General features: G+C 42.8%; 1 protein-coding gene across 1 annotated transcript in view; it reads left to right on the top strand.

Moving 5' to 3' along the window:
• Nucleotides 1–3290: 3290 nt before the first annotated feature.
• The window catches only part of PCCB (propionyl-CoA carboxylase subunit beta), a 29708-nt gene continuing 13000 nt past the window's right edge, over nt 3291–19998 (top strand). The window contains exons 1-8 of the mRNA XM_067302197.1: nt 3291–3461; nt 5254–5373; nt 7772–7840; nt 9766–9822; nt 13330–13443; nt 15898–16008; nt 17366–17474; nt 18368–18488. Of these exons, the coding sequence (XP_067158298.1) occupies nt 3291–3461; nt 5254–5373; nt 7772–7840; nt 9766–9822; nt 13330–13443; nt 15898–16008; nt 17366–17474; nt 18368–18488 (872 nt within the window). The remainder of the gene's footprint in view (nt 3462–5253; nt 5374–7771; nt 7841–9765; nt 9823–13329; nt 13444–15897; nt 16009–17365; nt 17475–18367; nt 18489–19998) is intronic.

The raw sequence follows: 19998 nt of genomic DNA, 5'->3' as shown, positions 1-19998 counted from the left end.
TATGGGTGGTGTGAAGAAGTACCTCTTAGTTTTTAATGGACCCTCCACCTGCCTGTTTCAGTTGACTCTCCTAATGCTGGTGTTGGAAGAGATGGTAAATGATCGATTCCCCCACCATCCCTTTCATGCCAATCCTGATTTTGTAGGTGTCTGTCATTCTCCCTCAGCTGTCCCCTTTCCGGGTTGAGGAGTATTCATTCGCTCCTCTTACGGAAGTTGCTTCACACACCAAATAATTGTATTGCTGTTTTCTCTATATTCTCTAGTCTTCCTATATCATTTTTGTGAGTGGGGTGCAAAGGGGAATGGAGGACCAGAACTGCACACAGTATTAGAGATTCAGACTTACCATGGAGGCATAATGATGTTTTCTGTTTTGATCTCTATTTAAAATCATTACTAACATTCAATTTGCTTTTTGACTGCTGTTGAAAACGGAGCTGATGGTTTTTGCAGAGATAGTAGGAACTTGTTCCTTTTGGTAACAGTCAACAGTTCAAGGGTCTGCTGCGTATGTACATTTAGGATTGTTTTTTCCCCAGTGCATCACTTGACATCTACTTTGGATTTCACCTCTCTCTGTGCTGTGAAGTCCTTCTGTGGTTCTTCAGTCAAATGTCTAAACTGTCATTAACTGAGTAACTTTGTCTCTGCAGGAAACTGCACTTTACTAAGTAACTTTTCCGGTCTTTTATAGTTGTGATGAACAGAATGGGTCCCCAGCTCAGAGTCCTGTGGGACTCTACTGGTGAACTCCTTTAAATGTGAAAACTGACTGTTCACTCTTAATCTTTGTTTCCTAAACAACTGTTCATTCATGGAAGGACCTTTCTTTTCATCCCATGATAACTAAGTTTCAAGAGCTTCCAGTGAGGGATGTTCTCAAAAGTCTTTTGGAAATCCTAGTAATTATATCAACAGGATCTCCCTGGTCCACATTTTTAACTTCATTAAATAACTCCACCAGATCTGTAGGACATGAGTTTCCTGCACAAAACCTCTGACTCCTCCCTCCTCCCCAGTATGTCTTATTTATTTTTATTTACGGGTTCACTATGGTTGTGTGGGGTTTTTTTTTGTTTTGTTTTGTTTTTGCTAATTTGCTTCATAATCCATATTGGATTTACAAGTTATAGTTTTCTTAAATCCTGCTGTAAAAAGCCTGCTTTAAAAACTAGCATTGCAATAGCTAGATCTCTGTACCAAAGGGGTTTTTACCAGGAGACTTGATATTTAAGCTAGTTGATCTTTGAATTATTTTATAACATTTAAGTGAAAACAGTCTGGTCTTGGGGATTTGTTAGTATTTGTGTTAATGATTTGTTCTATAACTTAATCTCTTGACTTTTCAATGTGAGATGGAACCCCCAGTGTATCCCTCCATTAAATAAAAAGAAAGTTTTCTGGCACAAATCTCCTCCAGTTCCTTTGCACTGAATTCGGATTAAAAAAAAAAAAGACAACACGCCTTTTTCTTTTTTTTTTTTTTTTTCCTGCAATGGTCTTGCATTCTTTTAATGTTCCCTTTAATCTTGATTGTCTGATTGCCAGATTCTCTGGCACACTTCCTACTCCTGATGTATTTGAAAAAGGATTTACTTGTTTTCATGCTTTCTGCAAGTTGTTCCCAAAAGTCTTTTTTGGCCTCTTCACTGTGTTTTTTACATGTAACCTGCAACAGTTTAATTCCTCTGCTGGGCAGAACTCAACTATTTGAAGGATGCCTTTTTGCTTCTGGTAACCCCCTTTGCCATGCTGTTGAGGCATGTCAACTTTCTCTTCCAAGACGGGGTCTTTTTGAAGCCTCTCCATTCCCAGAATACAGCTTCCTAACCTTCCTTGCATCTGATCCACCTTCTGGACAGTGGTTATTTTAACTTCTAAACTTGCAAAATTGGTCTTTACACTTTTCCTTAATGGAGAAGCTACTATAGCCAGCCTGAATGATACTTAACCAACATGCAGCATAATAAATATTTCTCATGACTGATAGTGGTGGGTCCTGGCAGCTCTGGAGGTTTCTGCTTCATACATCTGGCTGTTCCCTGGCTGGGCAATTTCCTGCTTAGGAAGAACCTGTGCTTCTCAGTTTTTGACTGATTCCTAATCAGGACTGTTGAGAAGCAGCTGTCTTACCACTAGATAGGGGCGCAGCTCAGAGATCTTGCAGTTATTGTGGCAGGGGTGTGAGGGGGGGCCTAGAAATCTTACTAGCTGACATAGTCCCCCCACTAGCTAGTGTGGGCCACTGCTTTCCTTGTCTTGGTCTTCACTAGCAAGATCTCCAGGCCTTTGTACCCAGAGACAGGGTTCAAGGAGGAGGACTGAGCCAGCAATTACTGAGAAAGCTCAGCACATACAAGTCTGTGGGACCAGACAGATGCAAGTGAGGGTGCTGAGAGAGCTGGTGTCATAGCGAGGCCCCTCAAACATCTTTGAAAGGTCACAGAGATCAGGGGAAGGGGACTTTCAAGATTCAACTGACAAAGCCCTGAGAAATCTGGTCTGAATTCAGTGTTGCCTCTGGTTTGAGTAGGAGGTTGGACAGGAGCCCGAGGGCTCTCCCAACGCTTGGAGACTGTTCTTCGTACACTAGTGACGTTCATAGGGCCATGCTCATGTCCTTCCTCATGCTTGTGTGGACATGAAAGCCGATATTCACTTAGCACTATGTCAGTTCCTTTCAACTGACTGCTTGATGTCTGGGTGGTCAGCATCAGAGGTGGACTGCAGTGGCAACTATTGCATTATCTGGTAAACAGCAGAGTTTGAAAGTCAGAGAACTACTTGGGAAGAGGTGACATCAAATCTCGGGATTGTGGACGCACTGCAGCTAGGTCACTTGGTCTGTGCAGGCCCCATTCCCCAGACCCCCTAACCCACTTCCTTTCGGGGGTCTTTATTTTCTTCACCCTGACGAACGCGTGCGCTGGAGGCAGGGAACCGGTCGCCCTGTGTCCCAAGGACAGTGCTTTCGAAGCAAGTACGGCCTCGTACGCGCCTCAAAAGGGGGAGGGCGACCAGTCTGGAGAGCTGAACACCTTTTTATTCGGATAACGGCGTCCGCTTCTGGAGCGCAACCTTTGCAAAGGCCCAGCGCAGCCAAAGCCTGAGGTCGCGGAAGGGAAGAGGGGAAGAGTTCATGACCGTTCCCGTTAGACTCGCAAAGCTTCCCCGCGCCGGCGCTCCAGCAGCGGCCGCGCGGAGCCGAGCGCAGCGGGCCGGGCCGGGCCGGGGCTGCCCGCGGGCTCGGGGCCGCGCAGGCGCCGTTGCCGCCGCTGGCTCGCGACATGGCGGCGGCGCTGCGCGTGCTGCGGCGGGCGGCGGCGGCGGCGGCGGGGCCGCTGTGCCGGGCCGCCTCGGGGGGCCGCCCGCAGTCCGTGCCCGAGCGCATCGAGGAGAAGCGCCGCGCCGCGCTGCTCGGCGGCGGCCAGCGCCGCATCGACGCGCAGCACAAGCGGGTGAGCGGCGGCGGCGGCGGGGGGAAGAGCGCCTGCCTGCGGGGCGCTTCCGCTGGGCGGCGGCGGCGGGGGCGCTGCCCGGCCCCGGGCCCCGGCGCGGAGCTCACTCCGCCGCAGCGGGCGGCGAGCGCCGCTGGCTCGGCTCGGCTCGGCTCGGCTCGGCTCGGGCAGCCTCCCCGGGAGCCTGGGGCACCTCGCACGACCCGCGGCGGTGTCTCGCTTCAGTTGCAGAGGCTCTTTTTGGCCGTGAAGACGGCACTAGCACTCTACGAGGGGAAAGCGATAATTCAAATGCATCAGCCGTGGCAGCGAGACTGGCTTTAAGGCACCTGTGTGAGGGGCAGCTTGGGCAGAGGTTGCAGCTTCCGTCTCTTTTGTGCTGTTGTTTAACTTCTAGGTTAACGCTTCCTTAGACTTGGGGGTGTACTGTCCAGGACAGCTTCATCTTTCATACTGTTTTACATTGCTGCTGCTGCAAATCTAAGCTGATCTTCTAAGAGATGAGAACAGAGAGCTAAAAGTAGTGGAAATAAGGCAGAGAAAAAAAAACAGATGGCAGGAGGGCAACTGTTGGATTTTTAGTCTTCTGTTCCTGTTGTTCAGGAGTTAGGCAATGCTGAGGAGGGTGGCAATATAAATGTCCTGTATTTCCTATTCCCTGTTGGAATGTCTTTTCTGCTTTGAGTGAAGGCCTGAGGGCCTGGTGGTACCATGATGGGATGCAGGAGTCAAGGAAGTAGCATAAGCCATACATATGAAGACATTCGATTCGCTCATCGGCAGTCTCCCTCCCCCAGTCAAACAACATCTGAGAAGAGGTGCATCCTCACTGAGTTACATTTAGGACGTTGACACATCAGTGTAGAAGTATTTCTGCTTGTCTAGGGGCCTAAGACATCATATGTCATGTTTTATATAAATGAAACCTGTGGCTTATGTTAGTCTTTCCTGCATTTGTTGACTTCTGTAAACTCTTTAACCTACTAGTCAGAAGTTGTATAGAGTAGCCTGGCTGTGTTTTAACATCACATTGAGGTAGGGGCATGCTGTCCCCAAATGAGGGCAAGCCAGGTGCACAGGTCTTATTTCACAGTAAGATCCCTGGTCTATGTAAGGTGGATGCTCAGCTGGGCTGGAAATAACACATTTGTTTGGAAGGCTGGGACAAAAAGAACTTTGCAATCGTTCATTATTACAGGGCATCGTTAGCAGTTAGGAAGGAACATGCTTATCTGGTCAGCTAATTAGGTTCTTGACTCTTATGATACTTTGCCTATATTGGTATCTGAAGGAAAGAGAACAAAAGGAATCTGTCCGAAAGTCGAGAGAGGCCATCATATTTCCTTTTTCTTCTTGTTAGCTGCAGTCTCAAATATCTCTGAGTGTGCTGAATGCCTTGAACTGTTGGTGAGGTCTGGACAGGAAGGATTCCATGTTTAAGAATGCAACAAAGGCCTTAATAGCAGTGTTGGAATGTGTAAGCAAAAATAGCTGTGATACTATTGTATCTGGTTGAAAAGACTTCTTTTTGAGATCATGCTCTCTCTGTCTTGCGGTAGTGCTGCTCCAATAGTCAGCGCCTTTTCAAAGTCTGGCTTGCATTGTGTTTGTTTTTAAGGAAGATAATCACCACACAGGCTATTTTCAGCTTTGGGGCATCCAGTTGCTTAGTGGGGGCAAATATAGCAGAACAAGTAATGGAATGTTTGATTAAACTGTATCCACTGGTGGTTAGTAAAGAGCTCCAGAACCACCTGATAACTCTTATTAATTGTTGCTTGCTCCCTTTCAGGGAAAGCTGACAGCAAGGGAGCGAGTTCTTCTGTTGTTGGACCCTGACAGTTTTGATGAATATGACATGTTTGTGGAACACAGATGTTCTGACTTTGGGATGGACTCTGATAAGAATAAGGTATTTTTATTTCATATGACTCGTTTCACTTTCCTTCACTGTTCAGCCAGCCAAGTAGTTTGAAAATAGGCTCTTCTGTTTACACATAATTTATTTATTTTGGGGTTTTTGGTTTTGCAAATTTTCTTTTGCTATTCTTAATTTCCATTTAACAATTTACACGGTTTGCTTCTTATCCATTGTCTAAGGTTGATACTATTTTTTTTTTTTTTTAATAAGGTCACCTTTTTGGTTCAAATACATCCTTGGATATTGTCGTAGATTTTTCTTTTAAATAATACAGACATGCTGCAGAGCTTTATGGTTACTACTTTGACAGTCAAGTCACATGTGAAACACAAATACAGGTAGATACTTTTGTCCCTCTACAGGCAATATTGCAGTTATTGGTTGAAATAACTCAGACTTTTTTTATGCCTGTCAAACTAGAGGGTCATAAAAGCCATTAGTCCTTTTAGCCTTTAGGGCCTTAAAATCTGACATATCTGGAAATTCAAGCAGTTACCATGCTGGTCTGTTAGTGAGTTACAGTCTGTGTCACTTATGCAGTTTTCAGATATGCGGCCATGTATCATAAACCACCATGGTACATAACGTATGTGTTGTGGAGAAAAAAATCTACAGCTCCCCAAAGTCTCTCACCACAACATTGATGCCTGATAAATTAATTAAACGGGGGAAAAAATTTTGTTGCAACTTAATACAGATGTGACCAGCGAACATGCTAGGAACCACAGGTGCCTAGTGCGAATGTGTGTGTTCAGCGCAAATCTTTCTATAGCGGGAAGGCCCAGTTTCCTATGGAATATGCTGGCTGGGGGCGCGGCGAGGAGCTGCTCCTTACGTGCCACTGCCCCATGCTGAGTTCAATGACCACAACTTCTGTGTGTGTGGTTATTAAACCAGTTCATCAATCTCCAAGTCCTCTCAAGTTGCAGGGCTGCATCCTGTGACCAAAACAGGGACCAGCAGGCTTCCACCGTGGGAAGTGGGGACGTTGGAAACTGGCGAAGATGAAGGATTTGTTTTTGTTTCCAGTAGCCAGGAGGCTGATGGGACCCAGTGCTGGGAAGGATGTTGTATTAGGTCTGTTCTTCCCTGTCGTTGCGAGTAGGAGCAAATGTCTTTTCTTCTATAAGTCATTTCTTACTCCTTTCCCCAGCAAATTGAAATAAGTGCAGTATAGCCTCTCATCCTGGTACTCAACACTGCATCCCGCAGCACTGATAACAAATTGTCGTTTCTGAAGATACCATGAGCAGTCAAGTCCTGTGAGTGACCATGGGGTTAACTTTTTTCTTACCCTTCAGAAATCACCTTTCGGTGAGCTGCAGATTGTGTTTACGGAGCACAGTTTCACAACAGATGACCTAGTTGTGGCCAGTGAGCTGGAATATTAGGTTAACATTGAATTCCTCTAGGTTCCTGGAAGTTTCTGAAGGTAGGGTGAGACATGCGCTTGCATCCAGGGCACTGTACGGGCTGCGTGTGCTATCAGGAGGTGTCTTTGTAATAGGATGGCTGGAAGCAGAGGTGCATTTCCTACTGCTCTGTGTGCTGAGGCTGGCGTTGAGAAGCAAGAGTTCTTAGCAGTGCTGTCTGCACAGCCTGGGGAAAGTCCCCGACGTGGTATGCCATTCCTGAGGACTGATCTCTTGGAGCGTGAACGGGCCTTGTAACAGTGGACCCTGCACAGTTTGCTCTTTTTTTCTTTCTTTTTTTTCCCCCTGTGCAAAACAGCAACAGTGAAAAGCATTTGAATGCCTGGAATTCCTTTATGCCAGTACAGTAAAGTTGCTTTTCTGCTGCTGTCTTGAAAGACAACTATGTTATTTCCTATGCTCAAAAGTGAGATAATGTGGGTAAGCAGATTTTAAGATTCTCAGGCTCTTTTTCTTCTTCCAACTCTCTCTTCTTCTATTACTTACAGGGTGAAAAATGGGACAGGCTGTGTTGAAGTATTTTGGGTGATTGTGATTGTGTTTTTTGATCTTTCCAGGGTTGTTGGGTTTTTTTCTTTATCAACACCTCAAGAAAGGTTTGTATGCTGTGACCATTTCTTTCAAAAACATTAGTTGGTCCTAATAAAAGATACGTCCTGTCTTTAAATATGTTATTTATCTTATTTCCAGATGAGATGAAAATTTTTTGAGAGGAATCCGCAAAATTTTCTAATACTTCACACTAATACCTAACTAATGTGTGGTGTTACCTCCAGTTGTCCATATCAGGGATAGGAGAAGTCTTTCTGGAGCCCCTGCTGCAAACATGAAAGACCAGTCCTCTAAGAGAACCAGTCTTTGCCTTGGCCTGGTACTCAGTATAGGGTTTCTTTTAGTGGATGTCATTGCTTTTTTTTTATTATTATTATTTTTAACTATTTTTTTTCTTAATGCAGTATCCTGGAGACAGTGTGGTGACTGGCCGGGGCCGGATTAATGGGAGACTGGCTTATGTTTTTAGTCAGGTATGTTTTTGCTTGTTGTCTTTTAAATATCATAAACTCATCCTTTGAAATTCACCCTGTTTCGGTGTGACCATGTAGCAATTTACCTGTTTACCTTCTACCAACAAGCATGAAGTAAGCATAACATCCTGTGGGAGGAAGCAGGGCACTTTCAGACAAGAGGAGGCCAAAAAGCATTTCGAAAAGCTTTGTTGGGTGAGAGATGCAGTTGTGGAACAGTGAGAGTTTGTTCGTGAAGGAGAAGCAAGTGATGTTTTTGAATGTAGAGCCAGTGGGAATGTTTTGAAATAGGGAACTATTATTACTTTAGTGTAGTATCATTGGGTGTTGCTATGCTGAGAGACTGGAGGATTCCCCCCAAAGTGCAGTTTTGATAACCAAGGAGTGAATTAATGGAGAAATTACTGAGCCCTTTGTGCTGGAAGCCCTTGCAGGCTTTGACTCCGTCCCTGCAGCTGGATCTGCGTGGATGGACTCCTGCAGCCGTGTGGAGTCCTGTGTCAGTGGTGTGCTTTGCAAATTCTGTGGCCGTCTTCAGGGATTCAAGCTGCACGACGGGCCGTTTGCTGAAGATCTTAACTGGAATTACAATGAGTTGAATTCATGATAGAGAGTACTTGAGCAACCTTGAACTGTTTTTCAAGTTAGAACTCTCTGATTAGTTGAAGAGATTGTGATAGATACAAGTAGATAGATAGACTATGTGTTTTATGTTAAAAATATTTTAGAGGGAACACTATAGGTAGAGATTTGACTTGACTGAGTCTCAACACAGTGAAAGAAGAGCTTTCTTTCAGATCATTGGTAACTGCCTCTCTGTTCTGGGCCACAAAGTAGCCTTTGTTCAAATTGCTTCCACAGCCAGAATGATTGTTGCTGTGTGACCTTGCAAGTCATACACCCAGCTTTTTTTTGTCTTGGGTATGTAGTTCTTCCAAGGAAAGACACTGTGTTACTACCAGGTGGATCTGAACATAGATAGTTGAGCTGAACGGAGGCCTTGATTTTAGAAGAACACAAATCAAGGGCAGTTTTTATATTAAAAGAAATTAAATGTGCCCTCTTGTGGTACACCTTCTTTTAGCATCTTATCTCCCTCCAAATCCAGCTGCCACCTGAGATGTTACCTCCTTTTTGGTCCATTTGCTAGCCATGCTGTTCTCTGTCAACATGTTTTTTAGGTCTCCTCTGAGTGAAAGATTCAGTGGGAATACACTGGTGAAGCTCATCAGGAGCTGGCTCTGGGCTCCACTGGTGTCAATAGGTGTCAACATCCCTTTTCCCTTTTGGATCAGATGTTCCCTTGTCCCTCCCGGGACATCATGTTGCTATTTCAAGATCTTGCTGCTCAGAACTAGAGGTAGCACCAGCAAGTCAGTTTTGGCTGACATCATCCTTGCAGCGCCAATAAAATAATAATTGATGTTTGGAGATGTTTGGAAACTCATGAATACAGAACAATCGGATAGTTTCAGTTCTTAATTTTCTGCCTGTTTGTGTGTCGGACTATATGTTATGTGCATATCCATCCTACTGCTGCCCATTGCGTTGGGACTTCCTCACAGGTGAAGTTTCTCAAGACTACTGCAGTATGGCTAGTGTCTGTAAAAGAGGAAAATATGTTTGTGTGAAGAGTAAAAAAGCAAAAGAGATATAGTAAATTTGCAATTTTAATATAGGATCCACTGGCAAGTATCTGTAACAGGTCTCTTTACTTGTAAAGAAGGCATGGATTGAACAGGATTGATCTGCAGGCTCTACTAAGGAGGCAGGATGCACTGGAGCTGCACACCCAATATAGAGCATTGCAGGATTTTACTGTTTACTAGCAACATTTTATATCAGGATCAGTTACTGGGATTCATTTGACTGTTTGTTATTGAAATGCTTCTTTCCTTAGTCTCTTTTTTCCTTTTTTCTTTCAGGATTTTACTGTGTTTGGAGGTAGTTTATCTGGAGCTCATGCCCAGAAGATCTGCAAGGTAATATTTCAGAGGAGAAAACAAAAAAATTGTCAGCGTCTTTTTTTCTTTATTATTATTTTCAGTCTGTTATGCTAATGGCTTGGAGAAGATGACTTGTGACTGACTTTAAATGGACTCTGATGCATGTCACTGGCAAGCTGAAAATGTATATCTCCTCCTGTCGGTTAAGGTGTAAAAGGCAGAGGCTGGCAAAAAGCTGGCAGAGAGGTGCCCTTTGGAAGCTTTTCAAGCGCAACGGGGCTTTTCTGGGTAATACGTATTTTATTTGAACCAAGTTGCCTGTGGCACTCTACTAACGAGCCAAGAGAGACTTGCAAAGGATGGGATGTGGATTAACTAGCTATTGTCCACTGCAGCAATGTGAAATGACTTGGGAGAAACGTTGTGCTATAAAGAGTATTACATGAAAGTTTAATATTAATTAAAAAAAAGCGAATGAAATAAGTAAACAATCTGAAGATAAACAACTTTACAACTTGGAGGTCACTTTGATCCTCTGGGCTTTTGTTATCAGGCACTTTGGGCTGTTTATTCTCATTCGTCTGCATGTATCATTGGAAAAGCTGGTATTTGAACCCCAGGGGCATGGAGGACAGGATTTTTTCCATGCATGGGTGATCAATGGCACGGGCTGGTAATACTTCCTGATTTTTGTTACTATGAAATCAGAAACAAGGCATATGGAGCTCAAGGCCTTTTCTCCTAATGGGAATGCTACTTTTTGGCATAGACTCCTAAGCAGTAGGGAGATTTAAAAAAAACCAAACTAACAAACTAGAACATACAAAAGCTTTGGGCTCGGCTTTACTGAGTGTTGATATTGGGAAAAGGCATTTGTTATCACCCTTTTACAGTGGAGCTTTGCAGTGTCTCTTTGTATTGGAATGGATGTAATGGTACTGGAAAGATGGGATGCTTTCTGCTGTGGGTTTTTGGGGTTTTTTTTGATCTCTTATTTCCGAAGAATCAGGGAGAATGCTGGTAGCAGAACTAGAAGAAATGCAAGTCCTTCCTAGTTGATACTGTGCTCAGTTGGCATCGGTGTCAATGTCAGTGGTGGGCTCCAAAGTTTGAAGGCTCTGGATGCGTTCGCTGCTATGACGCTCAAAGCCTTTGAGGCTGTAGCTTGGGCAGTGGAGAGCCCAAAACCACTGCCTGGGTGGTGTGGGTTCTCTGGCTCACTTCTTTTAGTTCTTGTTGGGCTGAATTCTTTGAAGCAGAAATCTGTTCTGAAAGAGGCAATCTTGGCTCATGCAAACTTATCAGTTGCTTAAGGGGTGTAAAATGTCCGGGAACATGGAAGTGAAGTTGCTCTCCCTGAGCTGGACTTTCCTGGAGATCTGGCCCTTTGATGGTAATTGCTTGCTATTTGGGATTCTCCCTAGAGTTGCAGAGAGGTGGGATATTTGGCATCTTGCAGCAAAGCTCAAGGCTAGGTAGGTCTGAGCTACTGATTGCCTGTCCCTTTTGCAGAAGAGCCTACGTTCTTTCAAACCACGTTAGGTGCCTGTCATGGTTTCCCTGAAGCAATGAAGATTTAATGTAGCTCTTCTGAGTGATAGGTGTCCACTTGTGGTGGGGAACACCTTTAAAGCTTGTATACTTATGTGCATCTTATGGTGCTTATGATGTCTTGTTTCAAGACAGTTGTTGGTTAGGCCCAAAGAGGAAGAAAAATAAGTGTTTGAGGAGAAGGAAGCTTGAAGTGGTCCCTACAGATCCTGATATGGCAAAAAAGGTTTGGTCTCAAATACAGGAGCACGTTTTCAGTATTCTGAATGTACCTGTGGATGAGTGCCTGTGGAAAAACTTTAGTATCTGGAAAAACCTTGACACAAATAATTAAACTGTATGTAAGGCCCTGGAAGAGAGCAAAATGTGTCAGTGAACTTATTTCATTAACGTGTACTTTTTGTAATAGGATAACAGGCCTTCTAGGAAGAAGCAATAAATGTCACCTCCACTGATTTCTACTAAGACATTTGATAATGTCTTGCATAACCTTCACATAAGCAAACAAGGCCTCTCATGGTTCACGGAGCCTCTGTTTGCAAACCACACAGACAATTTTAAAATCTGGGATTGTATTTAAATTGCAAATTCATTCTGTGTTCTGCCACAGTGGTGTTCTGTCTTTTAAATGGACATGCGCAAAGCATGAAGAAGCACTGTTTTACGTTAAATGATAGGGATAAGTAGGGATAAAGCCACTTGAGAACTATATGGAGATAGTTATTACTGATTCATGTTTGGGCTGGGATTTTCATACTGTTAGGATACTATTGATTTGAATGGGATAGAGTATACTTACTGTGTTTCTAGGCAATATAAAATTCAAGGTTGATCCTGCAAGCACTCTGAAAGACAGGACTGAAGCTTTAAAAATCTTGATAAGTTAAAGATTGTCTGAAATAAGATATAATTTGGTAGCAATGATTGAAAGGGTTAATTTCAGGTAGGAAAAAGCAACTGCAAAATTCAAAATGGGGATTGACTGACAACGTGTAGTTTTACAGAAAATGATCTCAGGGTAAATCAGATCTTAACATAATGTGCCAGTGGTGTAGTGCTACAAAAATGGCCGACATTATACTGGGATCTAATAAGCAGGAATATTTTAAATAACATCTGCGGAGTTCAATCCTCCCACTTAAGCCTCTGCTGCAGTATTGTGTTCAGTTTTGGGCATAACTCTTGAAGAAAGATAAGGAACCATTGCTAAGAGTCTTGAGGTGAATAGCCAAAATAGTCAGAGGGCTAGAGAATAGGATTTAGAAAGAATAGTGTGAGCAAATTGATGGTGCGTAGTCTAGAAATATGAAGGGTAATACAAAGACTGAAGGGAGATTTGAGATCCTTGAATGTTTATGAAGACTGCAGCAAAGAAAGTAGTAAGTTGTTCTTCATGTCAACTATGTATTGAGAAAGAAGTAACAGTTCTAAATTTCAGAAGGAAAGATTTAGTTTAGTCTTCTCAAAGAACTTCCAGCAAGAAGGGTAGTCAAATATTGGAGTATGCTGCTTAGGGAGATGACACCATCGCCACTGCAATAAACTTTTAAGATCAGATTGGACGTATATTTGAGAATGTTTTAGGTGTAATTTAGACTTCCTCATGAACAGAGACAGTTTGGTCCTTTCTGGCCCAAGCTTCTCTGATGTGCGAGCTAGCACAGGGTTTGGAGAATACAGTGTGAGTACGGAGATGCACAGCTAGCATGGCGGGTGAATATTAAAGGGTGAGACAGGGAGTAAACATGTATCTCTAAATCTCAAGTCTGGAAGAGTCAAGACATGATGCGTCAGTAAGCAGTTAGTGACTATGGTACAAGTAAAGGTGAAGGTGAGTGCTGCAGAAGCAGTTCAAATAATTCTAGCACATGCGGATATTTTTTTTTCTAGGGGTGGACATTTTGGGGGGGGGTGAAGGGAGGGTGTTTGCCTTTTTGCTTTGGAGTTTTAGCTTAGCTAGGATAATAACGAACAGTCTGCATTCATCACCAGATCATGGATCAAGCTGCCATGGTTGGAGCACCAGTGATTGGACTGAATGACTCTGGAGGAGCCCGTATCCAGGAGGGAGTGGAGTCTTTGGCTGGCTATGCAGATATATTTTTGGTAAGTAGGCTGCTGGATGACCAGGAAGGTTGCCATCCCCAAAGGTGGAAAAGTCCTTTACCTAAATTAGTGTCTGTAAGTAAACTTTGAGGATGTCATCGTCCTATTTCAGCCAGCGTTACCTGGAGGATAAAGCAGATATAAGGGCTTGTGAGACCCGGACTTTCTCTCTCTTGGCTTCCTTACTGGCTTTGGGCAAATTACTGTACCTCTTAGTTCCATTTACCCATCTGTTAAACAAGGATAATACTGAGCCTTATAAAATTCTGTGATCCAATGAAAAGCTTTTTAGGAGATGCACTATATTGTTAGCTTTGCCAGAAGAATGGAAGAATAGGCGATTTACTTAATCGTAAGAAAAACCCAAACAACTATTTAACTTTCAGATTCACACTAAAGTATAGATTCTCTGTGCTGGGCTGTAATTCCTCTAAAGAGTATTTATCTGTTTGTCAGGGACAGGTGGGCATACCCTAGTTTAGAGGGTGTTTTGTTAGGTGATTTTTTGGGGGTGATCCACCGCAAGCTGTCCTTGTGTCTGCTCTGAAATACAGACATGTTAAGAGTTTCATGTTTCATTTGCTTTCAAGGGTGCGGATAAATGGTGGAAGATTTCCCACTGCAGAAAGAGGGACTTAAAGTAAATCAGGCACTATGTGCTTGAAGATAACTTGAGAAACAGGTCAGAAGCACGAAATGCCTGTTCTCTCAAGATGGTAGGTCAGTGAAAATAAGTTTAAAAAATAGGAAATTGATGCAAGTCACAAACTTCTGTACAACGAACAGTATGTACTACAATGAAACCTGTTAACCTGACCGTTTGGGGGCATCCGGTTGGACTGGCGAAAGTTTTCTGTTCCAGCCTGCTATACCAAGACTTTCTGGCTCCTTAGGTTTGCCGTGTAGCTCAAAGGGCTTTTCCTTCAATTTCTGAAGCCGCATCACTAAGATGCCTCTGCACTGGTGGTGTTGCAAAGAGTGGGTTAAGTTCAAATCTGCGGCACTGAGTGTATTTCCCGTACCAGCATTGGCTTCTCACATGCTGTCAGGAGACCTGAGGTTTAGACCTCAGTCATATTCCTATCTCTCTTTTCTGAGCTGGAGAAACATAGTGTGTAGTTATGCTATACATATAATAGTCCAATGTATAGTTGATGCTATTGCCAAAGCAATAGTGACTTGTCTGGAGTAAAGTCACAGATCAGAACCGCTTCTGCAGGAGGAACAGAAAAACCACGAAGTTCAGCTGATGTCTTTTATAGTGAGGATACTCAAAGTTGTACTGACAGAAACGTCATTAGCTACAGATGATAGGAAATGGGTTACTCATAAGCGCTGTGGTGGTGGCACAGGCCTCTTATAACTGTTTTGAAAACAAGTGACAGAAAGCTCCTGAGAATCATCAGTCATCTTACTGACAGTTTCATTTTTGCTTTAGTTTTGCCTGTGCGTGGTTTTGGTGTGGGTTGTTTTTTTTCTTTTCTTTTTTAACACGGTGGCAACTGCATGAGTCAATGCCATATGACATTTGTAGCACTGACCCAGAGGACAAAGTTCAGACTATTTCCAGTTGTTCTTTCTTTTATTTTTTTCCACAATTATGTGGTATGTTTGGGGTGGTGGGCTTTTTAAAAACTCATTTTCTCTTGACGTCTGGATTAATTTCTGTTCATGATCCCCATCAACTATCAGCATTACTGCTTTGGAATAGAATTATAGAATAAATTAGGTCAGAAGGGACCTCTGGAGGTCCATAGTCCAACCCCTGCTCAAAGCAGGGCCAATTTCAAAGCTAAACCAGGTTTCTTAGGGCCTTATTCAATCAAGTTTTGAATATCTCCAAGGATGGAGATTTCACAGCCTCCCTGGGCCACTGTTTCGGTGCTTAACCATCCTGATTTTGAAATGTTTTTTTTCTTGTATCTAGTTGGAATTTCCCTTGCTGTGACTTGTGCCAACTGCTTCTCATCCGTTTACTGTGCGTTTCCAAGAAGAGCGGCTCAGTCTTCTCTATAAGCACGCACTAGACAACTGAAGACAGCAATAAGCTGCCCCTTTGCCTTTTCTTCTCCAGGCTGAACAAACCCCATTCCCTCAGCCTCTCTTTGCTCCAGTCCTCTGACAGTCTTGGAGGCCTCCACTGGACGTGCTCCAGTTTGTCAATCTTTCTCGTATAGAGGGGCCCAAAACAGTGTGTGATACTGCAGATACAGGCATGAGTAGCCAGCCAGCCTTGCTTTGAAGGGCCTTATATGGGCCTCCATTTCTACTTTTAAGATTTGATGCTTCAAAAAACTGTGAGATGTAGAAAACCATATGTTAACTGATGCTTAAAGTGTATCAGGTAGTTCTGGTTAATGCTCCACATCACTTGCTCCGCATCAATCGCTGCACGGATTTAAAGATGCAGAGACTTTCTGATAAAACTAGACATCTTTGTTTTTTCTGTTGCAGAGAAATGTTCTGTGTTCTGGGGTAGTTCCACAGATCTCCCTCATTATGGGTCCTTGTGCTGGTGGAGCGGTATATTCGCCTGCTCTGACTGATTTCACGTTCATGGTGAAGGTAAGGATAGAGTATATGCTGACCTGCTGTTGGTAACATTGATCAGTCACAAGCAGACCCTGTGTCAGGGTTTTATTTGGAAATGGTCTCCTGCTTTGGAGCAGTGAAGGCTTGGAATTTGCTGCAGGAATGTTATTAATGCCATTGTACTGTTAGTGGTTATTAGTGTCATTAGTTATCAGTAATGTCATTGATAGCAAGACTAAAATGGTCCCATGCTGTTATTTTGCACATAGGATTGATGAAGGGATCATGAATTTTTCTTAAAAAGCACCTCTGTTCAAGATGCTTATTTAAAAATGACAAAGCTGCGTAGTTCTGTTTTAAGCTTCAGTTTTAAAGAAAACAAGTCTTAAGTGTTTAATGTAAGACAGGGAGCCAACTCCTAAAGGCTTTAAAATTTTGTTATGTATTACAAAGTTGGATGAAATGCAAAGGTAGCAAGTTTTGTATGATCAAGTAGCGTGGTGAATGTATGACCTGGTTTTGAAAAAGTATTTTGAAAACCAGAGCCATTTCCTCATTTTGGAAACTAGTTGCTGGGGGGTGTTATGCGGCTGGCAGGTATCGGTTGCAACTAGGACATGACAGATACTGCTTGAGACACAGCTAGGGAAATGTTGGAAAAAAAATGTGTTTTATGTGATTTTTAGAAAAAGGATCACGCCTGTAAAGATCTTCAAAAGGAATTCTGTTAATGAGTTTTGTAACATCTTAAATCAGGGGTTAATGGTGGGGTGAGAAAAACATTGCGCCCATATTTACTTCTTGGCATTTTGTGGTAGCGCTTTGACTGCATGCAAGAGTCAGAATTGCTTTTTTCTTCCCCCACCTTCAGTTTAAAGTTCTGCGGTCACCAACCTTCTTCGATTTTTACTTCCTTCAAGTGTCTCCTAGTGCTAACACAGCATTCCTTTTGCTTAGTTTGGCATAGGAAATAACTGCACTGTTCATACCGTTGTTTTTGCATTACAATTCATCCTTGTCTTTTTTTTTTTTTTTTTTACATAAACTGATAATGTATATAGGGACTAATACAGACATTGAAAATAAAAGATGCACAAGAATGCTAAAATATGCCTTCATATTGAGGTTAGGTTAAATTAAACTAGCTTCAGTTTATTCTTTATGGAAAGCTAATAATTTTCTTAAATAACCTGTGGCTAATTGAATTTTCTGTAGATTTTTAGTGTAATACATTATTTTGATTCCTAAATCAAAAGGAGTTTTAAGAAATTCTTCCCTGTGTTGTACTGCTTTCTTATTCTAGGGAAAGTCTCTAGAGACTGTGGCTTTTCCTTAAATGCTTCTGCAGTTTGGATCTAGCATTTACCGTCTCTTCCCCCCCCCCCTCCAGAATACGTCCTACCTCTTCATCACTGGCCCGGATGTAGTTAAGTCTGTTACCAATGAAGACGTCACGCAAGAGCAGCTTGGGGGTGCAAAGACGCACACTGCTGTATCTGGTGAGAGCTGGATAGGTTACTTCATGTACTACTTGTTCGCTAAAGTAAGTGCCATAGTTGTTCTAACGAAGCAGCTGATTACCTCATACAGAAGTTTATACTTGTAGGTGTCACTTGAGGCTAAGGGATAAAACTCTGCTTAAGCAGGATCTTGCTGTGCCTAGGACTCTCTTACCAGCCCTTTTTAGTAATGGGAGACAAAACTGCAGAAGTGGGTGTGTGGCAGAGTTCTGGGATTTAGAAGTAGCAAATCCACCTACGATTCTGGAAGTGGGAAGGTTGGAGGAGTGCAGGGTTCAGCAAGGCAGGCTTGGCTTGGGTTGGGTTGGGTTTGGTTTTCGGAGGAGATTTACACAGGTTGAAAGGTTCTTAACGATCTGTTGTTGGCCTCCTGCATGACTGATTGAACTTCTTAACTATAAGCAAGGTGGCAATGTGAGATAAAGCTCTTTTCCCCTGCCACCTCCGAGAGTCTTGGCAACACATGACTTTTCTGGGGGCTAAAAACAGCTGTGGGACCTCAAATTCTATGCGAGCAGGACTGATGATGAAGCAAAAAGACCCACAGAGGTGCTGCTCAGATCCAGCCTGCGTGAGTCCAGGACAGTAAGCTGGGTGGAATTCCAGAAGGCTGCGATCCAGCTAGGTTTGCAACAGCTGATAAACCTCTCTATATTATTTTAAACATGAAATCAGCAATCCAGACTTTCTAAGAAGGAAGGCTGACACAGCCAGGCATTTTCTAAATATTTTCAGAGGTCAAGTTTGGTGGTTTAAAATTCCTCATTGTTAATACCTGGACTTAAAAAATTCTGTTACAACTTCTTTGTGCCCTTACTGATACATACTTGAAAATAAATAATTTCAGTACTTGCTTAACTGTTTCTTTCCAGGAGTTGCACACAGAGCCTTTGAGAACGACATAGATGCTTTACTTAATCTCCGGGAGTTCTTTAATTATTTACCTCTTAGCAACCGTGATCCAGCCCCAGTTTGTGAATGCCATGATCCCAGGTAAGAGGAGACAGGCTGAGATCTGTGATCTCTGATCATTGAATTTCATGGCTTCTTTGGCTCAAAGAGTGTAAAGAAATGAGTGTTTTGTGCCTAGGCTCTTGGCTGATGAATTCTGTGTTGCAATGCGAGACTATGGGAAGTGTTTCAACATGCATGCGTACAGACATGTTAGATTTGCTTAATTTTTGTATCGTCTTAAGGCAATGTTATGCTGGCTGTGTACAGAATATGGAAAGAAGTAATTTCTGTCTCGATGGGCTGTCACAGTCCCTTGAAACAAGTAAGTGAAGCAGAAGATTGCTATGAACAAAAGTGGGGAGAACTTGCCCTGCTTTGTCGATTATGTGGCCTGCCGGGTAAGTTTTGTTCATTAAGGTTAGAGGTGGGGAAGTGACAAGGAAGGAAAGGAGGCAAGAAATTTTATGTATTAGGTAGCGATCCATCAGGCTCATTATATGGCTGACAGTGTAGACTTGAGTCATTTCAAGAAGGGAAAAAGGGCGACTGTCTGGCTTTTTATCAGAATTTTTTTCCAAGAGATAGAGGGACAGCCAGAGAGCCAGCATGGCACTGTCTGAGTAGACAGGCTTGCTAGTAGCATTAAAGGTTGAGAACATCAGCGGACTAAAAGCTTTTTGGCCTGAGATCTGGCTGCATCGTAGGGAAACCGTAAGAGGTCATTGCCCCTCCTGTCTGGGAACTGCTCCTGAATTTGCTCTTCCTTTCAGTTCTGCAGATGTGTGATAAATGACTTGTGGTTCTTATACACATGAAGATTTTAACATGCGAGTCAGAAGGGTTATCCTGGCTTCACGCTTAACTGTTTTTTTGCAGTCTTTAAAACTATTTATTTAGTTAATTAATTAATTAATTTTACAAATCACCACTGCTCTGCTACCTGAAATATTGTTCACTATTACAGAAATAAATTTGCCAATTGTTGTTTGGAGAATATTCAGACAGGTTAGTTACTTCCTAATCCTAACATTTTCCAAGATGTTTCTTCTTAGAGGTTTGTTGCATGGAAAGACTGTTACATCTTGATGGTGACAAACTAAAGCAAATCTCTAACAGTATTTGGCAAACTTTAAGGTTAGCATGTTTTTTCTTGAGTGTCCATCAAACGGTCCTGGGATATCTATCGTCTGTAGCCTTTGAATGTGATGTTTTAATTTCCTATAGAAACAACAGCCGTTCAGTGCATCTTGCAATGAGGGTTTTGTTTTCCTGTGAGAAGCTGTCAGTTACCGGGTGGCTACTAATGGATATGAGATTAATTCTTTATTTTCTTAAGGCAGACTATCTGCTCGTAGCACCAGCCATGTTATTAGAGGATCACAGTTTAATAAATACTTGATAATTTGCATTAAGAACTGTAATTCAGTAGTCTTTATGTGTGTGAAGACAATTTGTTAAATTCACTTGTTTTTATGGCAGCATCTCCAACAGTTTTCCCATTTGCTGTCTTAATACTTACATTGCGATATTTCAGTGGGTTACACTGACA

This window comes from Apteryx mantelli, chromosome 9, assembly GCF_036417845.1.
Source record: "Apteryx mantelli isolate bAptMan1 chromosome 9, bAptMan1.hap1, whole genome shotgun sequence".
NCBI lineage: Eukaryota > Metazoa > Chordata > Aves > Apterygiformes > Apterygidae > Apteryx > Apteryx mantelli.
The sequence above is the reverse complement of the archived record's forward strand: the minus strand, read 5'-3'. Positions and strand labels throughout refer to the sequence as shown.